This window comes from Knufia obscura (genome assembly GCF_036327395.1).
Source record: "Knufia obscura strain CCFEE 5817 isolate CBS 148926 chromosome Unknown scaffold_16, whole genome shotgun sequence".
NCBI classification, from domain to species: Eukaryota; Fungi; Ascomycota; class Eurotiomycetes; order Chaetothyriales; family Trichomeriaceae; genus Knufia; species Knufia obscura.
In genome coordinates, this window is record NW_027042702.1 from 163,018 (window position 1) to 187,711 (window position 24,694).

General features: G+C 52.2%; 11 protein-coding genes across 11 annotated transcripts; 7 read left to right on the forward strand and 4 right to left on the reverse strand.

Moving 5' to 3' along the window:
• Positions 1–1,186: 1,186 nt before the first annotated feature.
• BCK1 (mitogen-activated protein kinase kinase kinase) lies at positions 1,187–5,866 on the forward strand (the record flags this gene model as incomplete). The annotated part of the gene is made up of 1 exon (XM_064878525.1): positions 1,187–5,866. One exon carries the CDS (start codon positions 1,187–1,189, stop codon positions 5,864–5,866), a length of 4,680 nt encoding a protein of 1,559 aa, XP_064725604.1.
• Positions 5,867–6,392: 526 nt separating this feature from the next.
• Positions 6,393–6,638, forward strand: PMZ80_010135 (uncharacterized protein; the record flags this gene model as incomplete). Its single annotated transcript, XM_064878526.1, has 1 exon — positions 6,393–6,638. The coding sequence occupies one exon, from the start codon at positions 6,393–6,395 to the stop codon at positions 6,636–6,638; it is 246 nt and encodes an 81-aa protein (XP_064725605.1).
• Positions 6,639–6,936: 298 nt separating this feature from the next.
• PMZ80_010136 (uncharacterized protein) lies at positions 6,937–7,803 on the forward strand (the record flags this gene model as incomplete). Its single annotated transcript, XM_064878527.1, has 1 exon — positions 6,937–7,803. The coding sequence occupies one exon, from the start codon at positions 6,937–6,939 to the stop codon at positions 7,801–7,803; it is 867 nt and encodes a 288-aa protein (XP_064725606.1).
• Positions 7,804–8,012: 209 nt separating this feature from the next.
• On the reverse strand, positions 8,013–10,417 carry PMZ80_010137 (uncharacterized protein; the record flags this gene model as incomplete). Its single annotated transcript, XM_064878528.1, has 3 exons — positions 8,013–8,860; positions 8,906–9,807; positions 9,861–10,417. 3 exons carry the CDS (start codon positions 10,415–10,417, stop codon positions 8,013–8,015), a joined length of 2,307 nt encoding a protein of 768 aa, XP_064725607.1.
• Positions 10,418–12,752: 2,335 nt separating this feature from the next.
• On the reverse strand, positions 12,753–13,711 carry PMZ80_010138 (uncharacterized protein; the record flags this gene model as incomplete). The annotated part of the gene is made up of 2 exons (XM_064878529.1): positions 12,753–13,471; positions 13,534–13,711. The coding sequence occupies 2 exons, from the start codon at positions 13,709–13,711 to the stop codon at positions 12,753–12,755; spliced, it is 897 nt and encodes a 298-aa protein (XP_064725608.1).
• A 550-nt stretch (positions 13,712–14,261) lies between these two features.
• On the forward strand, positions 14,262–15,221 carry PMZ80_010139 (uncharacterized protein; the record flags this gene model as incomplete). Its single annotated transcript, XM_064878530.1, has 1 exon — positions 14,262–15,221. One exon carries the CDS (start codon positions 14,262–14,264, stop codon positions 15,219–15,221), a length of 960 nt encoding a protein of 319 aa, XP_064725609.1.
• Positions 15,222–15,769: 548 nt separating this feature from the next.
• On the forward strand, positions 15,770–18,871 carry PMZ80_010140 (uncharacterized protein; the record flags this gene model as incomplete). The annotated part of the gene is made up of 1 exon (XM_064878531.1): positions 15,770–18,871. The coding sequence occupies one exon, from the start codon at positions 15,770–15,772 to the stop codon at positions 18,869–18,871; it is 3,102 nt and encodes a 1,033-aa protein (XP_064725610.1).
• Positions 18,872–19,044: 173 nt separating this feature from the next.
• PMZ80_010141 (uncharacterized protein) lies at positions 19,045–20,471 on the reverse strand (the record flags this gene model as incomplete). The annotated part of the gene is made up of 2 exons (XM_064878532.1): positions 19,045–20,418; positions 20,451–20,471. The coding sequence occupies 2 exons, from the start codon at positions 20,469–20,471 to the stop codon at positions 19,045–19,047; spliced, it is 1,395 nt and encodes a 464-aa protein (XP_064725611.1).
• A 534-nt stretch (positions 20,472–21,005) lies between these two features.
• PMZ80_010142 (uncharacterized protein) lies at positions 21,006–22,196 on the forward strand (the record flags this gene model as incomplete). Its single annotated transcript, XM_064878533.1, has 1 exon — positions 21,006–22,196. One exon carries the CDS (start codon positions 21,006–21,008, stop codon positions 22,194–22,196), a length of 1,191 nt encoding a protein of 396 aa, XP_064725612.1.
• A 353-nt stretch (positions 22,197–22,549) lies between these two features.
• PMZ80_010143 (uncharacterized protein) lies at positions 22,550–22,964 on the forward strand (the record flags this gene model as incomplete). Its single annotated transcript, XM_064878534.1, is given in 2 exon segments — positions 22,550–22,720; positions 22,737–22,964. 2 exon segments carry the CDS (start codon positions 22,550–22,552, stop codon positions 22,962–22,964), a joined length of 399 nt encoding a protein of 132 aa, XP_064725613.1.
• A 222-nt stretch (positions 22,965–23,186) lies between these two features.
• Positions 23,187–24,665, reverse strand: PMZ80_010144 (uncharacterized protein; the record flags this gene model as incomplete). Its single annotated transcript, XM_064878535.1, has 1 exon — positions 23,187–24,665. One exon carries the CDS (start codon positions 24,663–24,665, stop codon positions 23,187–23,189), a length of 1,479 nt encoding a protein of 492 aa, XP_064725614.1.
• Between the last annotated feature and the right edge of the window lie 29 nt (positions 24,666–24,694).

Below are 24,694 nucleotides of genomic sequence, written 5' to 3' on the forward strand. Positions count from 1 at the left end.
CGACACAAGTTCGAGTCTCCGTCGTTGATTCAGCGGAGCAAGTCATCACCAACACGAAGAAGCGTCGTGATGGGAACGTGCTGTTACCGCTTAATACCTCGACAGAAGCGTAACGCTACGGCAGTGCCAGGAAATTCCGGATAGCGAGACTCTCTATCGAGCAGAACACCATGAAGATAGCAGCATAGACTTGCCCAAGCTGTGCATGAAGTTAAGCTCGAAGAGTGGGACGCGGCTCCTCCAGACTTTCCATGCTGAATCAAACACATCAGGACTCCTGACAGATTGCGGAACAAGGGATATTCTGCGGTGCAGGAACTTCCCAGCCGTGGAATATATATATGCTGATGGCCGAGCTGGCTCAAGGCGAGCTGTTCTACTGCCTCGTGGACGTCACTAGAATGTCAATAGCTCTAGGTTGAGCAATGATCTAGGAGAACACTCGGTTTGAAGCCAGTGCTGCATCCACTGCGTGTAAAGATCGCTTCTTTCATGGAGATCGTCAAGACGGCGAAGCTGACGCCTTCACGAGTGGGAAAAGGTTTGTAGCAATCTGAGTAGAAGTAGAAGCAGGAACAGCAGCAGCTTGGGAACTTCTTGGCAAACGGGTCCCACTTTCCGAAATCCGGGACTCCACCTGTTCCGACAGTCACGTGATGATGATCTCTACAGGGATCAGATGTCCAGCCACTCGTGGGCGAGTGTCAGATGTCGAGGATGCGCTTGAGTGCGCTCTGGCGATTGTCGATAGCCGCCCGCCCTTCGACCATTCCTCGTCTCTGCGCACAGTGTCATGACATCTAGACCTCGCTTTTTGTGCTGCGATAGCTCAATACTGTGAGAGCGACGGTCACTACGTTGTATTCGAGTTGTACTTTAGATACTGCGGTCGTCTCAGGTGAACCGAGCGACACGGAACGGACGCTTCGACCCTACACTGTGAACCATGCGAAAATGACCCGTTGACGCGAAGCTCTCGACAGATCCTATCCCTGGTACTATCCTCCCTCCTTTAAGCAGAAGATCCATCTCAGCGGTTCCGTCGGTAACCCAGTAGACTCGCGGTAGGCTTATGCGATGGTAGCCGTCTGATGAGCACAACTGAACGAACGAAAGCGCGCTTTTACTGAGAGATGATCACACAACGAGCAATGCACTATAGAGCATAGCCACTTCGATTCGCAGCATGGACAATCAACGGCAACAGCACTACCTGCCTGGGCCGCCGCCCCCTCCGGGTGGTCAAGGCAATATGTCCTACCTCCCACCCCCTCCTCCGAGATCCCACATGGGCATGCCTCCTCCGCCGCCTGGCCCTCATCCATCAGCTTACCCGCCCGGCACAGTCTTTGGCCTCCCACAAGGATGGAATCAGTCATACGGCAGGCCTGGCATGGGGCATCTACCACCACCTCCTCCTATGGGCATGAACCAGAGTCAGCAGCAGCAATATAACATGGGCTACAATCAGGCAGGCAGAGGGCAGAGCAATTTGCCTCCACCACCACCTCGTCAAGGTCAAGAAGATATGCCACTTGTGTCTGCAACCTTCATACCGGGAGGAGATTCGTTCGGTCCAGGCGTGGGTATCCCGCCTCTGGACGACTTTTCGACCTTCTCCGGATACGACGGCAACTATGACCCAGCTGCATATGCTGAGCAGACTATGCAGGCCGGTAATCATGTGTACAATAATGGCAATCCTGCCTACAACTCTAAGCCTACCTCTGCTGGTCCGGACTCTGGCACAAGAGAAAATAGGGCGGCATCTACCACTTCCAATAGACCGAAGTTTCCCCAGCTCCGCGAAAACCCAGAGCCAATGTCCCCGGGCCCGCCCACAGCTACGCTTGTCAACCCCACTCCAGGAAGACCGAGAGCTCAGAGTGCTATGGTGCCGCAGAACGGAAATGCTGATCTGGCGAATCAATGGCCGCTAGAACGCATACTGCTGTGGCTAGCAGCGAATAGCTTCTCTCACGAATGGCAGGAAACCTTCCGCGTACTCCGACTCGAGAAAGGTGAATTCCTAGAGCTGGGTCGCTCTACAGACAAAAGAAGTAATTTGAGTCGAATGCATCAGTACATCTATCCTCAGCTAGGCAAAATATGTCAGCATAGTGGTATGGACGCGAAGAAGGAACGCGAAGATGGCAAGCGATTACAACGCCTCATTGCTGGCATATTGCTGGGACCTGATGGTGCTTCTAGTGCTGGTACCGGACACCGAAGACGCGAGTCAGGCCTGACCAGTGCTTCCACTGAGGGGAACGTGGAGAACTCGCCGCATCTTGGCGGCAGTGCTACACCAAGCACAACTGGTCCAGAAGGGAGTCCAGCGAGGTCCCATTTCGGCCCAGGATTCAGCCAGCGAAGTGCTCAAGAAAGGAGTAGTACTCTTCCGGTCTTCTCAAAATCTGGCAGCAGTGGATCCACGCCGGCTGAACGTCAGCATGCGGAGAGCTTCGGACCGCCTGTCACCCGTGGGGACTACACTAGAGGTGTTCTCAATGGCATAGGCAACCGAGGAAGACATAGTCCAAACTTATCTGGTGATGCTGCAGCAGGCGGTCTCTCGTTACGGCAAGAAAGCAGTCCCGGTCACAGTCCGGCATTGGGACATTCTTTACCAAGCCAGGCACAATCGACGCCTCATCTACCCTTGCGAGAGCCACCTTCAAAAGCTCAAAGTGCTGACACGTTCCAGAAAGCGACAGGTTTCGCTCGTAACAATGCACCTAGCAGTATTCTTACGACAGAAGTTCCGCTTGGTGCAGGCAGGTTCTATGAAACACAAAAAGACCGTACAGATAGCAGGCCAGAAACCCATCGTGCGTACAGCAACGACACGCAGACGCGCGATCACAGCAATAAAAGCTTCTTGAGTAAAGTCTTTCAGCGGAAGAGGCATGACCCTAACGATCCACTTATCGAAGAGAATTCTCCCACAAGCCCGCGAGATTTTATGCAAAAGTTGCCGTTCGCCAAATCTCAAGCCAATCACAGCGACACCGCCTTGGCTCAACGGCCAACTTCTGCGAACACGTTCCTAGAAAGTGTAGATGTTTCTCAAAAGAGAACGCCAAAGAGGTTCATATTGGTCACACCTGATTATTGGAATTATCGTCTGATAGATGTTACCGATGTCGAATCGGCCATTGCTCTCAAGAACAAAATTGGCGCGGAGCTTGGTATCACTGATATGGATTATGCACAAATTCACATTACAGAGCCTGGCAAGATGGACCACGAGGAGCCGTTGACGGACGCTTCGCTTGCTGCTGCTCGAGGTGCAGCTGACTCAGCAGGCTCGCTGAAATTCTTCGTCCGCAGTCCAACTCTATCAGCGGTTTCAATGCCTCAGACCGATGGCTTAGGCATTGTGAGCAATCAAGCCCGACAAAACGTGTTCTTGAAACAGGCGCCTTCTTTGACCGGTGAGGAACTGCGGAAGGCTGCAGAAGAGTATCAGCACGAGAATGAGAAGAAAAGGCTGGCCTACTTGCAAAGTCGTCAGGAACGGCGTGGTCAGACTTCCGAGGCCGGGACACCCGTCTTCGACTTCGATCATCCATCGCCCAAAGGCTTCCCTGAAGATGGCAAAGAGGAGCAGCTTGTTCCGCACCGAAAGCCACCCGCTGCGCCATCGGCTTCCCATACCCTGGCAAAGGTCAACTCATTGCGAATGGCCTCCCAGCATAGAAGTAGATCGTCCCTTGACGGCAACAAGAGGTTGTCAGATTCACTCAATGAAGAGCCTTCACCTAGACAAAAGCGTCGTTTTGATCCTTCGGGAGGCATTGGCGCAGCGATAGCCAATTCGAGCAAGGTTGCTGTGCTTCCTGCGGCTGCAAATGGACAGAGATCGCCCCGCACTGTCACTATTGGGAACAAGGACGCCCCCAAACCTCGAATGCCTACTAGACAGGATACTGCCGGATCATCGCCGCAGATAGGGCCAGCAACTGATTCGATGCCTCGAGCAGGCCTTAGCAGGACCAGGTCTTATGGCCCAGACTACGAGTTCAAGGAGACCAATGTTGCGTTTTCCACCTCTCCGAACCCCCAAGCTGCAAGTAAGGATGACTCTGACGATGACTCCGATGACGGACTATTTGCTATCAAGATTCGACCTAAGGCAGAAACGCCGAAAAGGGCAGACCAACGACCCGCGCTCACGGTCGATACAGATCAGCCACCGGGTGGCAAGCGCAAGTCCGTCGCGTTCAAGACACCGAGCTCGAACGATGGTGCATCTGCTGGGCCAGGCAATACTGGTGATGACAGCGCCAATACTGGTACCAGCGATGGGTACAATCAACGCAGCTTCTCTGGCGGAAGTGGTAGCTGGGAAGAGCGGTCTCCAGAAGAGTCAAGGGCTCGTCCTAACTCATTCCACAGCGACATCTGGGCTAATCGTCCTGTGGTCGAGAACATCGTGGGAGACCTTGACAAGTTCTTTCCGGGTGTCGATCTCGACAAGCCATTCATGGAGGAAGGTGACGAAGGTTCTCCAATGCAAGGCAATCAGACGCCGATGAGCGACATCAAAGCACGACTTGGAAACATCACTTTTGGCACAACAGGTCTGGATCTGGACTTTAGGGAAAAGAACGATTCTGATACCCTCGGTTCTGATGAGTCCACTCTGAAAGCAAATCAGAAGAACAAAATCGCAAACGTCGCGAGTCGACAAATGAGTAAAGCTGGCGGTCTAGGTAGAATGAAGTCTATCAGGGAAGTGGCTCGAAAACGTAATGACATCGAACGAGGTCCATCGGTGGCTTACAGAGCTCAACAAGCTCAGCAGCCTCCCACGAGCATGCCTATGCGGAGGAAGAGCACCAAGATGTTTGGCGCAAACATCGTTCAGATCAAGCCACAAAGAGGAAATCGACTTAGCGTCCTTGAGCCGATACCACAAGAAGACATCCCGAACGAAGATACACCGAAGCGACAGGCGACTTTCAAGATCATTCGAGGTCAGCTTATCGGCAAGGGTACCTATGGCCGTGTCTATCTTGGTATGAACGCTACAACTGGTGAGTTTTTGGCAGTGAAACAGGTCGAGGTCAACCACAAAGCAGCAGCACATGACAAAGACAGAATCGCGGAAATGGTCAAAGCACTTGATGTGGAGATTGACACAATGCAACATCTCGAGCATCCAAACATCGTGCAGTACCTCGGTTTCGAAAGGAAGGAATATTCTATGTCCATCTACCTCGAGTATATCTCCGGTGGCTCGGTTGGAAGCTGCTTGAGGAAACATGGCAAGTTCGAAGAACCGGTCGTCAAGTCGATGACCATACAAACGCTGAAAGGTCTGAAATACCTCCACGACGAAAGTATTCTTCACCGAGACTTGAAAGCAGATAACATCTTGCTCGACCTGGACGGAACCTGCAAGATCTCAGATTTCGGTATTTCCAAGAAATCAGATGATATCTACCGCGACGACATCACAAACAGCATGCAAGGCTCAGTCTTCTGGATGGCACCCGAAGTCGTTCGCACAGATGGTCAAGGCTACAGCGCCAAAGTCGACATCTGGTCACTCGGATGCGTCGTGCTCGAAATGTTCGCTGGCAAAAGACCCTGGAGTAGAGAAGAAGCAATCGGCGCGATCTTCAAGCTCGGCAGTCTGCAGCAGGCGCCGCCTATCCCTGATGATGTGCAAGCTACGGCGAGTATCGATGGCTTGGCATTCATGTACGACTGCTTCCAGGTCAATCCCTTGGACAGGCCAACTGCGAAGACACTACTGGAGTATTCGAATTTCTGCAGACATGACCCTCACTATAATTTCTACGATACGGAATTGGCGGCGAAATTGAGGACTGCGAATTTGATGCCGCAGACTTAGTTTGCTGGATGATGCAGGATATACTTTGGATATTGGAAGAGATTGAGCGTTCTACGAGGCGTCGTTCTATGTTGACGATAAGGAAAATATGGAATAATTGGTTGAGAAATCTGGTTTGGATAACCAAGCGTGGCGTGAGCGAGGAACTAGCGCGAAATCGATCTAACAGCAAAGAGCTCAGGAGCCATATTACATCTAATATAGCATTCACGAGTATTTGATCTACGCCGACGTTCCTGCTACAGTCGCTCGTTCTTTGTCTTGTCGGGAGAAAGCACAACCCACCCGCTCTGCTGCTGGCCACAACGCCCTTTGTTCGTCTCCACTCCGGCGCCCAGGACGCTCGTGCCATAAATAGCACGACGCCGGCACTGATCACTCACCAAATCCTGACAGGTTAATATAATCATTCCATCTGAACCCTTCACAGCACAGTTGCTCAAAACCATCACAAATGTACAGAATTACAGATTCCCGACAAATCCCTACCTCAACCACCTCCCGTACCAGCACAAGCAAAGCCGACATGGCAGATTTTGCCCCACGCAAATCCAAGACATCCCCAGGTAAGTCCAAGCCCCCTTCCGCCCCGATTGATATCCCTCACCACCGGAAATTCGTGTCCGCGCAGCCCTTGAAGGATGAGAATCAGTTCGACCGCTTCATGAGTCAGAACCGGAAAATGAGTTTGCATCCGGATAATGAGGAGGAGATTATTGCGGAGATGAGGCGGAATAAGGATAAGGTGCGTGGTAGTCCGGATGAGGAGTAAGGGGACGTAAAGAGTGGAAAGGGCGTAGGCTATGTAGGAGGATGTCGAGTAGGTGTTGTAAGAATCATTCAATGCGTTGCCATACTAGAATCAGCTCACTCCACAACTTGGCAAGGACGTTCCAGTATGCCAAGGCCGTCTAACGCGCCAAGACGGCTAATGTAAGCACTGTCTAGGGCGTACACCCCTTTCATCACAATCAGCTAGCTTTCGCCTCCCATCACACCGAGAGGCACACGGCGAAGCATGTGCATCATAAGCACCCGGTTGTAACCATACTTCTCCAGACCCAAGCACCATGACCCTTCGCGCCCTAGTAGTAGGCGGCACCTCCGGCATAGGCTACGCCATGGCCTGCCGCCTCGCAGCCGAAACCCACTCCGCAACAGTAACCATCAGCGGCCGCACTAAGCCCCAAAACCTCCCCCCCAACATCACCTTCCGCCCCCTAGAAGCAACCTCAATGCGCCAAATCAAGGCCTACACAGACACATTGAAGGCCACGCTTCCTCCATCACAAAAACTCGACTACCTAATAATGACCCAGGGCATCATGTCCACCGCACCCCGCACCGAAACACCAGAGGGCATCGACCGGAAGATGGCGCTGCACTTCTACGGCAAGCAGCATCTAATACGGGAACTCCTGCCGGCACTAAGCGACACCGCCAAGGTCATCATCGTGTATGACGGGAAGTTTGGGGATGCGGAGAAGCTGGTCTGGGAGGATCTGGAGTTGAAGGAACATTTTAGTCTGGGACGGGCGGCGAATCATTGTATGGCTATGTGTGATGGGATGGTTCAGTGGTGGGCGGCGCGACAGGGGGATGGTGCTGACTCTGAGGGGATGAAGCGGCACTTTGTGCATGCGTGGCCGGGTGGCGTTGATACGGGGCTTTTGAGGGAGTTGCCCGGGTATTTGCAGCCTGTTGTGAAGGGGCTGGGTGGGTTGTTGCTTACGTCGCCCGGGGTGTGCGCGGAGCGTTTGTTGAATGGGGTGGATGGGTGTGCATTGGTGGGCGAACAGGAGGGGAGATTCTGGAGCAACATTGATAATAAAGGCAGGTTGATTGCGAAGAAAACTGTTTGGAGCGAGGAACGGATGAACAAGGTAGCGGAGCATACGTGGGGTCTTATCGATAGGGCATTGACTGTCCAGTGTTGATGGTGATTCTACTCGAGCATGATCTGGCAGGGCTAGATCAGAGTCGTCGAGGACCAGTATCCTGCATATCTACTCCGCTTCCATGCGCAGTATGGCAGTGAAGAATTGTGTGAGGCGACGGAAGGAAAAACCATATAAACGACATGTCCGTAATGTCGTTGACTGACTGAGTGCTATGGCCACATCCATTGAATACAGATGTAGTTATCCTACCAAGAGAACGACTCCTCAATCAAATGAACCACATAGCCAGCCCTCGAACACTTCGTTACCTCCATTCTCACATCATCTGATAAGGATCCTGGACCACAAACAAGTACAACGATGCGTTTCTTGGGCGTCATGACAGAATCGACAACATCGGCAACACACATACGGCCCGTCTGTTGCTGAACAAGCTCTTCACCATCTGCCACTCCCACTCGAGTCTCGTCCTTTGTCACTTCACTAGATGGTGCCGAATCAGCGGCAGTCGACTGACCAGTCACCCAGAACTTATACGCCATTGACCCGTCATCGAGGTCTCGGGCATCAAGGTTGGGAAGTAGCCGCCTCTTGACGTGATCAAGGAGTCCCTGTTCACGGACCGACCATGCCAGTACGAACTTTTGACATCGAGCCACAACCTTCTGAGATCTGGAAGTACTGGCGAGCACTCGTTCTCGAGCAAATTGCCTGGCGAAGCCAGATGCATAGGTGATCCCAACGCCGCCAGCAACGCAAAGTACAATATCTGCCTGCTTGAGGACATAGTGTGATGTGCTGTGGCCACCGTAGAAACCTTCGAATGCCACTGGCATGTGCAATGGGGAATTCGCGAGTAACTTTGCGTGGATTTGCGCTGTCATTCCTGCGTGAGATCGGAAGAGGCATTGGACGTAGTATCGCTCGTCTGTACTGGTTGATGATCGAGCCTGTCTTGTTGTGGTCGCGGCGTCATTCTTCACCTCTTGGTTGGGTGTGGTGGCACCAGATGCTTCGAGGTCGGATGTAGATGTATTCGCGCTCCGCTTGAACGGCTGATCGTCCCAGCCACAGATTGTGAAAGGATGACTCTCTCATGCCTTCCCAAAAGAAGGAAAGTAGACATAGGTGTGCTGACCGATGCCAGCCTTCGAAGGCTTCTTCAGCAGGATCGTCATCATGGCCACATTCGTGCCTGGCACCAACTCGAGACGCGCAACTGGACGTTGCACGATAGTATTATAGACCACACGCGCAAACCGGGTGAGACGATCGAATGCCCAGAAAGCGAAAGCTATGTAGAGCCAGACTTCGTAGCCCCACTTCTTCGTATACCTGAGATCAACGTGGTACCACGAGCCCACCAGTGAGATAATTGCCAAGATTATGTGGGACACCAAGAATATCTCGTATGCGTATGAGCGCAGAGGCAGTGCTGACAGGCCCATCATCAGACCCATTGCGGTCGTGGCAATGATTCCCCACCAGAAGTATGGCTTCGCAGCCTCGGCGTAATACACGTTGTCGCCCTTGAGGTAGCAATAGTCGGCTGTGTAGACGATAGAGTGTATGACCGCCTGCACGATGGCAACCCTTGCAGACCAGCGGTGGAAGATGATTTGTGTGGTCTGGTCCCAGCTGCTAAAGTACAGGAGAGGGTTATTGCGACCAGAGAACAGAATTGCAAGCGCCATATTTGCGAAGCTCAAGACTCCCGCTCTGTTTCCAACGTAGGCCACCATCTCTGTGCTGCGATTCGTGAACCAGGTGTTTGGCTGAACACTCCGGAAGGGCACCGAAGAGGCTAGTACGTTCAGGCCGATGTAGAGGGTGATCCAGATAGTCATGGCCCGACTGGGGAGGTAGCCGAGACGGTATGATAATGGCTGTGAGTGACGCTTGGACCAGAGAGCAGGAAGGACAACGTACGATTGAAGTTGAAACAGCAGTCCGCGGACTTCGGAGAGGAAGTGGCTGGTGAAGAACTGCCATGCTCCGCACAGTAGAGGAACGGCCACGCTAACAACCATGATTGCAATTCTGCGGCATGTCAGTAAAGGTGGCATTAATCGGTGAAGGGCTCGTGAACTCACGAGAACGCAACATGATCTCTTTCAACAGTCTCGAACTCCTCGATAGTGCCTCGGTCAGAGTTCCAGTATGCTTCGTTGACCAACATGGTAGTGTTGAGCCATTCGGCGTGCTCCGCCAATTGCTCGGTTGGGCTGAGTGGTGGAAGAGACTGCTGCAAAGAAGGACCATCTGAGCCTATGTTGTTGAGGCGCTGGAAGCATTGGTTTTGCTTCTCGGACGGCACGTCTTCTGCGTCGCATTGGGATTTGATACAGTATGACAGTGTCTGCTGGTAAGGTGTATTGCTGGCATAGCATTCCTCGCTGGTGGTACCGGACGATTCCATGCCCATATCCATCCTTTTCTTCAGAAGCTTCGTTGACATGCCGTCGTCGTTATGTCCGGAATCTGTGAACTCAGTACAGTTGAGGTAAACCATGGCCAAAGCGTCATAGCAGGCATAACAACACCATGGATCGTACATGTTTATGCCATACCCTATGGTGCCATGCTTCGCAGCGGCTACCATGTGCCAGGCGCTCAGCCATACTGCGAGGAAGGAGATCGATTGCAACATGACAACGGATTGTCGAAAGTGAAATTCGAGCAAAGAACGCAACACAAGAAGAAGTGCTCATAAAGATCCATGAGGCCATTGTCCTCTTGAGAGATCCATCTCGCACTAGACTATGCGAGGCGTCGCTGTACGTGCAGGCATGCCATGCTTGTAGATCCGCATAAGAGCCTAGCCAGACCCGCAGGATCAAGAGACGACCCCGAGTGGAGGTGAAATAATGGCATGAAAACTACCTTGCAACTGAGAGACGTCTTACAGTCCTGGTAGCGTACTCGCATCTCCGTAGCTAGCTGGCGTTGTTCAAGCCACGAGGAAAGGAAGAATTCTTGTGAGCAGAATTACTGGAACTGTGGTTCGTCAGCACGAAGACGGTCTCGACTCCTCGAGTTCTGCAGATACATAGCATGTCTGCACGTGTAGTCCTACGTGCCGAGACTGTGAGCACATTTCACTCAGTAAACGACGCTTCGCCAAGACTGTGAGCAGGTTTTCGGTGCCTGCTGGTTAGTGGCAGAAAATGCATGGACTGGTCCGTCGTGCTTGCATCAGAAGCCTCTTGAACATCCTGTAGGAGCTGTACCAGCAATATAGCTCAGGATATCCAGGTATATCCGATGAATAAGTCGATGGTAGTAGCATGACTTTGATTCTCACGAGAGCTGGAGGAGGTGATGATCCTTAAGTGGTTTAGCGCGAACCTGGTTTGGCACGCTAAGTCGCGACGCGTCTTCCGTTCATCATTGAACGTCCCGTCTTCACTTTCACTGTCGACGCCGCCGGCTACGTAGTGTATTCAGAATACGATAACGTAGTGTTACAGCACTGTGTTTCATGCCTACCTGAGTCTGGTAGGACGTTACGATCTGACCAGGTGACGCGAGTGCGGCATCTACCGAACTTGCTGTAGTCGGAGCAAGGACACAACCATTGAGCTTCATCACCATTAGCCGCAAAACATAAGCGGCCTTCCCATCAGGCTGTGTTCCCTCTACTACTACTAGAACGCACTCCTCGTCGACGCATTCGATCGCACCATTGGATTCTCTACATCGTTCCTGTCGCCAGTCTCGAACCCTGCACAGTCATCCTGAGATACGCTCAGATTCTTGTACTACCAAAACGTCAGTGGAGACCATGGCGTCCTCTATCAATTTTCTGCGACTACCGCAAGAAGTTCGCGACCAGGTCTATGGCTTTTACGGCGTTCCGAACTCCTTGACAATATGCGAAGATAAGCTACAGCAAAAGGATCCGAAGTGCAAACATATTTTATCTCTGATGAACATCATGAACGTCTGCTGGCAGACTCGCGGCGAGCTCCACTCAATCTTTGCGGCACATCTCACTGTCGTTATGGCGGACCCCTTGGCATTTGCCAACCACTACCTTCAGGCAATGCCTGAATATCGCGTAGAGGCAATCAAAAATCTCTGCTTGCGATGGACGAAGTCCACTGAGCCATGCTTCTGCTTCCGGGACGGCTACACTGATCAGGCTCATTGGCACGCTGCAGGCTCTGCTGAGGCAGGAAGTCATTTTCGCGATCTTACAAAAGTGGTGAAGAACTATCCAGAACTTGCCTTGAGCCTCGAGACGATACACTTCGACCTACCTTGGCCAGCAAAAGCTAGGACCTCTTCAGAACAGCACCGCAGTGCAGTCTGCAGAGGTGTTATCCTTTGATGGAGACTATAAACGACATTTCACGTAAGAGTAGCACTTCCCGATACTTCCTCATACAGCCAGCGCTGTGGACTGCGAGTAGCAGATACAGACCTCAAGTAATGATTTGGGCAACTTCGAAGGATACTTGGGATCAAATTGAGGATGGAGCACTATCTTGTGACAAGGCTTGCATGCCATGCAAAGCATGCAGAAAACATCAAATGCACGATGCGTCGTGGACAGCACCAGACGACTGCCTCAAGGACTGGAACGCTCACTCTGCCACCATATACAACACAGACAATACACGACTGCAGAAGGTCGAAGACAAGAATTGGAAGGTCGTATTTCATGGTCAACGAGGTGAGGGGAGATGGGTCGAAGCTATGTTGGAGCTACAGGACTGGAGAGGGTCTTTCCACGACAACCTGAATGTTTTATACAGGACCAGGAAGCGGAAATTGCAGGATAGTGAATGAGTGGTGACACTGGTCTAGATGAGTCCACCACTGAATAACAAGGCGGCCGGTAGAGTCGTCAGTTGGAGCAAGAACAGGGCAGACAATCGAAACTCCTCAGAGAAGACACGCATACCGTATGAATTATCATCGAAATTCAACTAAGGAACCGCCGAATATTTAGACCTTGAATAGTCTAAGGACATACCTATCTAAGTTGACAGCATAAACTCAGGACTCTTCAAATCCACCCAACCCAGATTCGGCTCACTCTGCTTCCAGCCCAACCGATCTTGCACCACCTTTGAGTATGTCTTGACTTCCTCGATGGGGTACGACAAAAAGCTCACCTCCTCCTGCCTGTGCACACCAGAGCAGGAGAACATGGCATACACGATTCGTCGCTCAATTTCACCTGCTGCGGCATTTCCCAGCGGTTTCGAGTACTCTCCACCGCCATGGTACAGACTGCCAAGCATGATAAACGCTTCACCGACCTTCATCTCTGCATCAACCACTGTCTGAGCTTGATCACCAAAGTCTGGCTTCTCGTCGCCCCACAGATGACTCCCTGGCACGACTCTGGTTGCTCCATTGGCTTCGCATGTGTCGCAGCCTGGCACAAATAGGCCCAGAAGCATGTCACGGCCTTTACTGTACCGATCAGTGGCCGTATGACGAGCATGATGGTTCTTGTCGTCCCGATGCAAACCTTGAGCTGGTGTTCCCGGAGGGATGGCAAAGGTAATGGCTATCGATAGAAGCGGGTCGCTTCTGCCCACGCGAGCTTCGTCGCCATACCATGTTGTGGTCTCGAGGGTCAGAAATTGCTCGCAGAGAGACTGGTAGAGTGAGTCGGCGAAAAACTGTTCGCGAACGGTTGGTGAGCGGCTGATCAGACGCGTTACTGTCTGCGTATTGCCAGAGAGAGCTAGGGAGGAGCTGGGTCAGCATATGGATGCAAGAACAGAAGTTCCTTAGATGGTGTCTTACCACCAACTTTGGCACCTTCATTGCCTTGCCCGTCCAGCCATGGTTTGACCTCTTGGTTGGCTCGTGCGACTGTTTCGGCATCTGTGAAGTCTGTGATGATCACGCAGCCATGTTTCTCTAGCGCTTCGGTGAAGCCGGTGAGTGGTTGCGCTCGGCTTAGACGAGGTACCGTGACCATGATTGCAATGTTCGTCGTCCAGTGCTCACGATATTTCTACATGGTCAGTCGTACTTGTACTATAGTTATCTATTATGCCATCGTGCTCTGGCGGCTTAGAGGCGACGGTGAACTACGAACATGCTTGCGGTCAAGCCCGCACTCAGCTTGGCCTCGGCGGAGTTCTCCTTGCGTGAGCCAGTTGGTACATCAAGGGTGGCTTATTTGATAGCAACTCATCAAGTATTGCATAGTAGCCGGATTCAAGAATCTGTAGAGGAGAGGTGAAGACATAATTGTGAAGTGGAGGTCAGGCCTCTTAACCAGTGACACCTGCAACTTCAGGCATTCTTGGCATCCTCGTGTTCATCGTGGGGCAGACATATGCGAGAGATCGGGGATAGCCGGGCATTGTGACTGCCCTTGCACATCCTGCCCACGTCCACTAGCATTAACATCACTTCACCAACAGTTGCATAACCACGAAACAATAGTCTAACCCTATCTAGAGCTTCGCAGAACAGAGCCATATACCCCGTATCTCGGCACGAACAGCTATCGGACACACATCATGGCACCCTCCCGTGTGTCCCCTCCACCCGTTGCTTCGGACGTAGAAGGTCTAACCCAAGAGCAACTCACCTTCTTCAACGAAAATGGCTACCTTCTCATGCCCTCCTACATCTCCCAAGAACAATGCGACAACCTCCTCACCAAAACCCGCTCCATGCTCTCCGACTTCAGTCTCTCCGATCACCCGATGACAAAATTCACAACCGGCGACTCAGAAGAACACGTTGGAGACGCCTACTTCCTCGACTCCGGCGACAAAGTCCGCTTCTTCTTCGAAGAGGACGCCTTCGACAAGACCTCCGGCGAACTCACCAAGCCGAAAGAGCGCGCCATAAACAAGATTGGACACAATCTACATGGACTGATACCAGAGTTCGGCGCGATAAGTCACGAGGGGAAGGTCGGGAGGCGGAATGCGGCGATAGCGAGCGATCTGGGGTATAGAGATCCGAGACTGCTGCAGAGTATGGTTATTTGCAAGCAGCCTGAGATTGGAGGGGCAGTGCCGCCGCATCAGGATAATACGTTTTTGTATACGGATCGGCCGAGTGCGGTTGGGTTCTGGATTGCGCTTGAGGATGCGACGGTGAGTAATGGTTGTCTCAGTTTTGCGCCGGGGTCGCATCGGAGAGCGCCTGTGAAGGAGCGTTTCGTAAGGAAAACGGACAATAGTGGAACTACGTTCGATAAGGTGACGGGTGAACAGCAGTGGCCGAGGGATTTTGAGCACGAGGAGGCAAAGAAGGACGAGGAGTATGTGCTGGGCGAGGTCAAGGCGGGGACGCTAGTGCTGATACATGGAAACATATTGCACAAAAGTGAGAAGAATTTAAGTCAGAAGGGCAGGATAATATATACGTTCCACTGTATCGAGGGTGAAGAGCATTATGACGAGAGGAATTGGTTACAGGTGCAAGGTGGTCCAGACGCTTTCACGAAGCTCGATGGCAGAGCTTGAGCGCTGGTCATGTACCAAAATCAATTTCTATTCATTGTGGCCGGCGTCGAATGTTTTGTGCGTGTGAGAAGGACTCTGAAGCTCGGAGGGGTGTGCTTGGGGAGGTTGTCTGTGGCTTAGCTGCTTGCCGCTGGGAACCATGAGTGCACTGCAGATCACGGAAGGCAAAGGCACTGATAGCCAGGGTCACTGGTTGGCCTTGGAAGGAGTGATCAACCAGCGGCACCGGGCTTTTTGACATGCCGTAACAGTAGCGCAGTTTTATGCACCGGTGTGCTGATCACCGGAGTACGGATGAGTATAAGTCTATAGTACCGCTGACTGTTGCCTTGATGACCATTGTTCAGCCTTGCTCGTTGCAGCACCTTCACTATCACGTAATATTTGCTTAGCTGTCATCCATCGAATCTTCCAGCCTTATAGCCTTCTAAAGCCGTCTGTATTTGTACTTTCACTGCTTTACATACACTTTTGACTGCTTGACCCACCCTTCCTCGATCACCATCATATGCCGTGCCTTGACCTCACCACAGTTTTCATGATGCGTCATGCCAAAAAAGCAGTGGTTGCCTGCTCAGCAGGTTGATCCCAACTTCTATCAGCTACCTTCCAAGAAGAGCAAAGCTATCGTGATCAAGCGTCCAGCTGAGCATGCCATTGATACTCCAGAATCGCTGATTGACAGTGATGAGGCCATACTACCTCAAGGAAAGCACGCCAATCGTATTCCATATCAAGCTCAACCTGCTCTCAATGGCGCCACGGGCCAGAGACACACCACAACGACTTCGATAACGAGGAAGAATGCAGTCGAAACAGGAAAGCCAGATCCTCCAAAGTCTGGAGTGTCAGTGGATGGCACTTCAACAGCACGGTCAGCAACAGTATCTGCAGCAGCTAAACTCGATAGGATCTCCCAGCCAGTCAACACAGTGCGAACCCGCTCTACTTTAGACATCTATGCTCACAAATATGTACCCTACTGGCTCAAAGCAGTCAACGAATCAGCGTCTATACCAATTATCGCGCCTCCACTGCCACGCGTCAAGTTCGAAGATTACCGCAGCAGCTTCGTAGCTAGCGACTTTCAAGAGCATCTTCCCGTTGCCGAACTCCCACCTCAGTATCCTTGCAATGTCGACTGCTCGGAGCTACAAGGTAACAACTATCAGCGATACTGGCAACAACGATTGCAAAACGAATACTTCGCGCAAGGTCTGCAGAACGATGCATTTGGCCTCTTCAACATCGAGATCTTCTTGCATGATCCCAACATCAAGTCCTACTCCATTAAGGTACCTGGTGTTCGAGAGTCCACGCCACGGATTGATCTGGGTGACATATTGTACATACGTCCACTCTCACCAGTCCTTCCTGACACGATCGCCCTGCAAGCGGAGCAATGGAGCCATCTGCGTGATCGTGTTGCTCCAGGGTTTACCGGCCACGAGCACCACGCTGTCGTTTGGTCGATTCTGCGCAAAGATGAGACGGTGATCGTTCGACTCGGCGAAGGTCTGACCCGAGGTACGAAGTGCAATGTGATCATTCCATTGTCAGCTCACAAGTATGTTCCGGCATGGCGAGCTGTCAACTCAACACACTCTGGTCTCCGATTTAGGCATGTTCGGGGCTCATGGCTCACCTCGATACTGTTTCCAGACACTCACCATGGTGTCCTCCAGACAGCATTACCAAAAGGAGCTTTCGACTTGAAGTGGCACGACCCTGCACTGAACTTCGAACAGAAGCGGGCAGTCCAGGCAGTAGTTGATGCAGAGTACGGGCACGTCCCTTACTTGATCTCAGGCCCTCCTGGAACAGGAAAGACGAAGACCGTTGTTGAGACTGTCTCGCAACTACTCAAGGCACCGAGTCGCGTCACACCTCACTTACTGGTGTGTGCACCATCTGATGCAGCAGCTGACACATTACTGGTCAGGCTGTCGGAGCATTTACGTCCTCAAGACCTCCTCCGACTCAATGGTTGGACAAGAATGCCATCAGAGGTGCCAGGTGAGGTTCGCCCTTTCTGCTATCTCGATTCGAGTCACCTCTACACACTGCCACCGTTCGAGAGCTTGATGTCTGCACGGGTGGTGGTCACATCCTGTCGAGACGCCAACATGCTCGTAGCAGCTGGGTTGACAAACCATAATCTTACTCGAGTCGCCTTGCGCATGCTACGCGCCATAGCTGCGGGTACTGTGGATGACGGGAACCTACTCCACTGGACTGCACTACTGCTCGACGAAGCAGCTCAAGCAACGGAGCCGGAAGCGCTTATCCCACTTTCTGTGGTTGCGCCTTTCGAAGCCGAGCCTTCCATAACATCTGTTCTGCCACAGGTCGTCATGGCCGGCGATGAGTACCAGCTTGGTCCTCGCTTGGCCAGCGCGACAGTACCTGACATATCTGAGACTTGCGGTACATCTGGCCTGGAGACCTCGCTCTTCCAGCGTCTATTCGCGCGACCTCTATACAAGGACCACCCGCTCTCGCGAAGCCAAGGTCTCCGACCACTGACCAAAAGCATGTTACCAATCACCAGATCTCCCTTCGCCAATCTCATCCGAAACTACCGCTCCCACCCAGCCATCCTCTCAACATCATCAGCACTCTTCTACTCCGACACGCTCATCCCCGAACGTCCAGAGGTCTCCCCCGCCATCCTCTCCTGGCCGCTCTGGCCCAAACAATCGAGCAGCGTCTGGCCAGTAATGTTCCACCAGAACAACGGACCCGACAGCGTCGAGTCAGTGACTGAAGGCGACGGCATCGGCTCAGGCAGCCTGATGAACCACACTGAAGCACAGATTGCGCTGGAGATGGTGCAGAGTCTTCTTCGACATGTCAATGGTGGGTCTCTGGCTGTACATTTTCCGCGAGCTACGAGTGACTACCTTCAGCCTGAAGATGTGATTGTCATGTCGCCGTTCAGAGCACAAGTCAACTACCTCCGTGGTGTATTCCGAGATGCAGGGCTGTATGATGTCCGTATTGGTCCGCTTGAGGCATTCCAGGGTCTCGAGAGCCGAGTCGTGGTACTATGTACGACTCGTACGCGCTTCGGTCAGGCTCCGCATCCGCCTGCGAAGTATGTTAATGAGGATAAGGCACGTAACCTTGGTGTCATTGATGAGCCTAAGCGCTTTAATGTTGCTATGACACGAGCAAAGGAGGCGCTTATCGTTATCGGACATGCTGAGGTTTTGAGCTGCACGAGGGATATCTGCTGGATCAGCTTCCTGAAGTTCTGTTTGAGGAATGAGTTGTGCTGTGGTGGGCCGATTGGGTGGATCGCGAAGAGAGATAAGGCTGGGAGGATGAAGGAGGGCATGGGGAAGTTGGAGATGGCGTTGAGGTATGCGGACATGCAGGCGGTTGAGGGTGGTGAGGGCGATACTGTGCAGGCAATGCAAGCTAATGGTAGTGGAGCGCGGGAAGGTCAACAGAGCTTCAAGTTCAAGCTGAGAGGTACGATGATTGATCTTGATGAGCAGATGTGGCAGATGCAGATTGGGGATGAGCAGGAAGACGAAGAGGAGATTAGTCATGAGGACGAAGAGGAGGACATGCAGACGAGAGAAGAACTGGATGATGAAGACGGCGAGGACGTAGAAGGGGCGCAAGGAGAAGATAGTCCATAAGCCGCGAGATATGCGCTGGACATTTCGAGGCTTTGGCATTTGGCATTTGGCACAGGATATCATGGACGTTTTTTGTAAAAATCATGAGACATTGAGCCCACTTATCCTTGGTGAACCAGGAAATGTGCCATGAACCCTTAGAATCTGAAAATAGACAGAATTCATGGCATCTCTCATTGAACAATCTCCCAGAGAACTGCAACGTGACACCTTTTTTCGTCCTCCACCGATTCAGAACTCGAGTCGACCAAAGGCACCCCATGCGGCTGACCTTCTATTAATGAGGTCCCAGTGGCAAGTATTGCCTCAAATTCAACACTCCAACGCATTGCTTCACCACCTTTGACCACAATGCGAGCCCCAGGCTGGAGCATCTCCAGCCTCGACGTAGACATGTTGCGCCTGTTCGGCTGCTGCGAGTCAGTGTTGACGAGTATCCACACCCGCCCTTCCTCAGTATGCCGCTGAGCGCCCCTTTGAGCCTGCTCCGACAGCCTCACAACCACAAATCTGCCATCACGGTCGCGATGGAGTACCTTGTCCACAATCATCTGCCCATCATCCCTTCCGTCCGTCTGAGTCAGTTCATCATTCGGCCTGCCACTGCGATCACCCACAACCCTCCCCTCCCCAGCCCTCACAGCAACATCAAGCACCCACCCCCTCACCGTCTCAGCATACCCACCACGAATATACTCTCTCTGCCCCTTCTTTCGAGACGGCGAGAACGCATCTGGTAGGGTGTAGTCAAGCGATGGATGCGGCCCTCGAAGGGAGGAAGCTGTTGCCCCGAGGAGGCGTGATTGGAAGGAGGGGAATGGTTGGTCGGTTGAGTTTGAGTGTTGAGTTAGAGGCGTGAGTGTGGATGATGGTGGTGGGTGGCGGAAGCGGGAGGTTTTGAATTTTGGGGTAGTTATGGGTTTGACGGGGGAGTTGTTGGGGGAGAGGTCGTCTGAGGAGGGGTGGTGAGTAGGTTGGTTGATGCCGACGGCGGGTATCTCGTCTGGGTAGGGTATTTCGGGGGAGGAGCGTGGGATTTGGACTTGTGTGACTTCGTGGTTGTAGGCGTCTTCTTCAGCGGCAGTCGGTACAGGTGGTGATGAGCTCAGGGGTCCGTCATCGTTATCGATGGTGTCAAAGTCGTTTGCGAAGTGAGATAGCTTTCTACGTTTGGCTGTTGATGGTGGGAGGTTAGGTGTTGGTTGGATCTGCGGTGCTGTAGGTCTGCGGTCTAGCTGCCGTCCTAAGACCACATCGGGAAGTGAATCATCCTCATCTGCTTGGTCCGCATCGACGTGCTGATGACGCTGTCTGTTCACTGTATACGCCGATATGTCGTCTTCAACGGCATCATCGTCCTCGTCATCGACGACATCGAGATCGACGCTTCTTGGCTTAGCAGCAGCAGTAGACGAAAATGGCGTGCGCGGAAGAGATGAGCTCGGAGTCTGCGACGGATGGACGAAACGACTTGAGAAACCTGGCCGAGTTGAGGACCGGGCTGCAGGTGTGCTTGATGGTGGCACGAATTTCCTTGATGAAGGCGTCTACTACTGATGGTTAGTGGCGACGGACTTACTGGGGGTAGAGTCATGCGCATTACTTGTGTAGGCATATCTCACCGCCTAAGGTGAGCAACTTGACGAGTTATACGAGCAGTCGCACCAGTCTGCAATGTTTTAAGAAATGTAGGTTACATTCGGTGCTCATGAGCGACATGATAGATCAGACCTGGACGCGCACCTAGGTATATCCAGATCGTCCCGAACGGTTCTCCAAACGGCTTAGCGCATTTGTCGTATCAGGCTAGCCGTTATGGTAGCATTGCCAATATACCCTATTTCCCATTTGCCATCATCTCGCGTCAGACAGCATTGAAGTGGCGATTCATGTGATGGCCAGTATCGTTCTTGGCTGATTGAGAAGTCCAATGGTCGTGCATCAAATCTACAACGGTAGGTGCTATGTGAGTGATTCGATACCATTACGGACTTGCATTATCTCACGTGAGCGACTGAGCACCTTGGCCCAGCCTGAACCGCACTCAAGCAGCAAACCCATCCCTGTCTTCGTCTTTGGCCCGTCTCTGTTTGATCTTGTCGTCTGGCCACTTTGAAGGCAAAGATTCGCGCTTATGGGTAGAACAGTACCTTCGATAGGCGCGCCACCGCCATCTCAGCGCAAAGATGCTCGAGCTAAACGTGCAAAGCAAACAGTCAACAAGGACATTCCGGCTCTTCTACAAGCCTACTCACGCGCTAGAAGAGGTATCGAAGCATCCGAGCTCATCGTTGATCCACCAGCTGCAGAATTTGAAAGCGAGGACAAGACAAGCAAAGGTCGCGGCGTTAACAGCAAGGACGTGAAACAGTCAATAGAGACTGCTGCAAATCACCCTGCAAAGGCGTCGATGGATGGCTCGGCCTCTTCGTCAATACCTTTCGAGATACACTTTCGCGTCGCAGATACACTTGATGCTGCAACAGACCTTCACCGATCTAGCCAATCACGCAGCCCAAAGTCCTCGCGTATTGCTGTGCTCAACATGGCATCTCCATTACGGCCAGGAGGTGGCTTTCTGAATGGCGCCACATCTCAGGAAGAATCTCTGTGCATGCGGACTACGTTGTATCCGTCCCTCAAAGAAGAGTTTTATCGCTTGCCGGAAGTGGGTGCAATCTACACGCCTGACGTCCTTGTGTTCCGCTCGCACGATGCAGAAGCTACAGACCTGCCGAAGAACGAGCGTTTCTTCGTGGACGTGATCACTGCTGCGATGCATCGGATGCCGGATGTTGAGGAGGATGAAGAAGGTGAGAAGGCATATGCTGACGATAAAGATCGTGATGCGGCAGAGCAGAAGATGAGGGCTGTGATGCGAATCGCGAAGAGCAAAGGTGTGAAAAAGTTGGTACTAGGTGCATGGGGTTGTGGTGCTTATCGAAATCCTGTGAGTGAGATTGCTGCTGCTTGGAAGCGAGTCCTGCTCAGTGGAGGGCACGCCAGCCCGAGGACGAACAGAAAGCAGAACTCGAGCAGTGCTGAAAGGTGGAGTGGGATGAGGGTCGTGTTTGCCATTAAGGAGAGGAAGATTGCTGAGTCATTCGCCGCGTCTTTCGGCGTGGAACTTAATGAGGGTTCAGACTCGCTCGGACAGCGCGATATTGCTAAGGATGATGATGACGATGATGGAGGGAACGAAGCCGACGACGACGAGCTCCAGGCCAAAATCGACGAGCTTGAATCGCAGATTGCGACAACTCGCAGCGACGTGCTCAAAGATCGGCTAAGATCTGTGCTGGACAAGCTCAAAACATCTGGTTGAAGCTTCTCGGACACAGGCGATTTCGTTCAGATGCCATGCCATGGAGTTCTGTCTCGCTTCGTGAAGCCGCTTGACGATTGGTTCCACTGCCCTTTGTTGCGATCGCTGTTCCACTGTCTTGAATTGCCTTTATCAACAAAGGATGCACCAAACATCCATCAACCACCCGAACGAGTATGTTTGGTGCTCAAGACAAATGCAGAATTGACGGTAGCAAGGATTCTACGATCATAATAAGAGCACAGCTGTCTCACGGCGTCCCCCCTAAGCCATCTTTCCTCCTTCTCGAAGCCTCAAACACTTTGCGCTAAAACCTCTCACCTGCTTTCAATACTTATTTCCGTCCCGCAACAATGCGTCCGCAACGCCAGTACACAAAGAGGATAACAAGGGCTGCTAGTCGCTCTGAGAATGCTGACTCAGAAGCCACACCAGATAAAGCCTTCGAGCACTACAACGATGAGAACATCGATCCAAATGCTGATAATCAACTTCAGTCTACAATCAGCGACCAACAACAATCCGTAACCCAGAGTCAAGATGCCTCGAGCACAAACCAACATAGCAACCAAGAAGGTAAACCTGACGTTCAATGGCGAGCTCATCAGATCGGTAACATTGACAGAATCAGCGAGGAAACGGACGCAGAGGCAGAAACAGCAACAGTCCGATGAGCTGCCACCACCAAACGACCCACATGATCGTCTTGAGGCTATAATTCGTGATGTGTATCGGGAGCGTGTTGTTGAGAGTGGGAAGTGCAAGTAGAGGGGTGGTCAGGGTGTTATCTGAGAACGAATGAACGGCGTCCGTTATGATAGATGACGACGATCAAGCTGCAGCCTGCTTAAGATGCATAGGTAAAGACGTGGCTGGGATGCCAAACGTGAGGTAGACAATTCATGTTTTCATGTCCATCTCTGGGGAAGGATGACCGCGCGAAGTGCATAGTCATCACAACGAAATGAATTGTGATATATGAATGTTGCTCTAGAACAAATTTAGCACAAGGAAGACCGTGATCGTAGCGAAGACAAGTCCTTTGCCTGCCGACCCACTTGAACGTGTTGATGCTGAGGTATATTGTGCCACGTCCGAGCCAGCACCGCTAGAGGTATTCGAGGCAAAGGCACTGCGAATCGTGGCTACATCGCTCACGTTCGCGATCCCGAGAAATGAGTCGTATGCTTGCTGCGCCCTCGCAGCACCGATCACTTTCGAGGTCTGATCCATGAACTTCGTCCGCAACTGATCAATCGTCAGTGGATTCTCGATGCTGCCTACTGCATGTTCGACATGCTCAGTCAGATTCGTTCCATCTCGAAACACAGCCGACAAGTAGACCTCCGCTTTTGGCACGCTATCGTCCTCGGTAGTCTTCACCTTGTCGCGCATGCTGATTACCGTCTCATTGAGCACTACCTCGTCTGTGAACTCTGTCGGCGTCGCCTTACCGAAAAGTAAGCCTACAGCAGCTGCGTGATACACACTAAACTTCGCTTCGAGACCAGTCTGTGGATCGGTCTTGCCGGTCAAGGTCAGCACGTATGGATTTACTCGAGCATTGACGGATTGGATGGTGCTGATGTCGAGACCTCGATCTAGAGCTTGCGTACGTAGTCTGATACATGCATCGATGGTTGGGTGGATGACGATACCACATGGAAAAGGCTTGAAGGTGTTCTTCTCGATCTCCCATGTCTTGCCGAGTGTAGCAAAGGTGTCAATCAGGTTCTCGCGAGTGCTGACCACATGTGACCAGCCATACTTTGCCTCCAGTGCTGACAATGAGCTAGTGTAGCCACCTTGAGCAAGCAGAGCAGCCATCATGCCACTCTGAGCAGCTCGGCCGATGTGGAATGATTTGGTGTCCGAGCCGAAGAATTCTTGCATGCCGATCACCTGTGTTGACGCTATGCCAATAGCTTGACGCGTTTGTGGTAGGTCGAGACCAAGAACCTTGGAGATGGCAACAGCTGCTCCGATAGATCCTGTTGTGCTGGTGATGTGCCAGCCTACATCATAGTGCTCCGGGTAGACAGATAAGCCAAGCTTACACTCAGCTTCGACACCAGCAACGAATGCAGTCAGGAAATCCTCGCCTGAGACTGGTCCTTGCCACTCGGACACGGCAAGCAAAGCGGAGGCTACTGGGCCAGCCGGATGAATGATCGTTTCCAAATGTGTATCATCGTAGTCGTCGACATGTGATGCGATGCCGTTGACCAGGGCTGCGATCTGTGCGTCAACGAGGGTAGAATCGTTCGAGGCTAAGATGCTCGAGGTGCCTGGTCCTCCGAAGGCGCCACCCATGGTGGTCTGAGCGACGATGGGTGCGGATTGTGCATACCCACCAATGGCACAACCGGCCCAGTTGTAAACACTTTTCACTGCTGCATCGACCACAGAAGCAGTCAGGTTGCTATATTGTAAGTCAAGCGCCCAGGAGGCCAATGCTTGTGTGGCCATCGTAAGAGTATGGTACAACAACAGGTCCC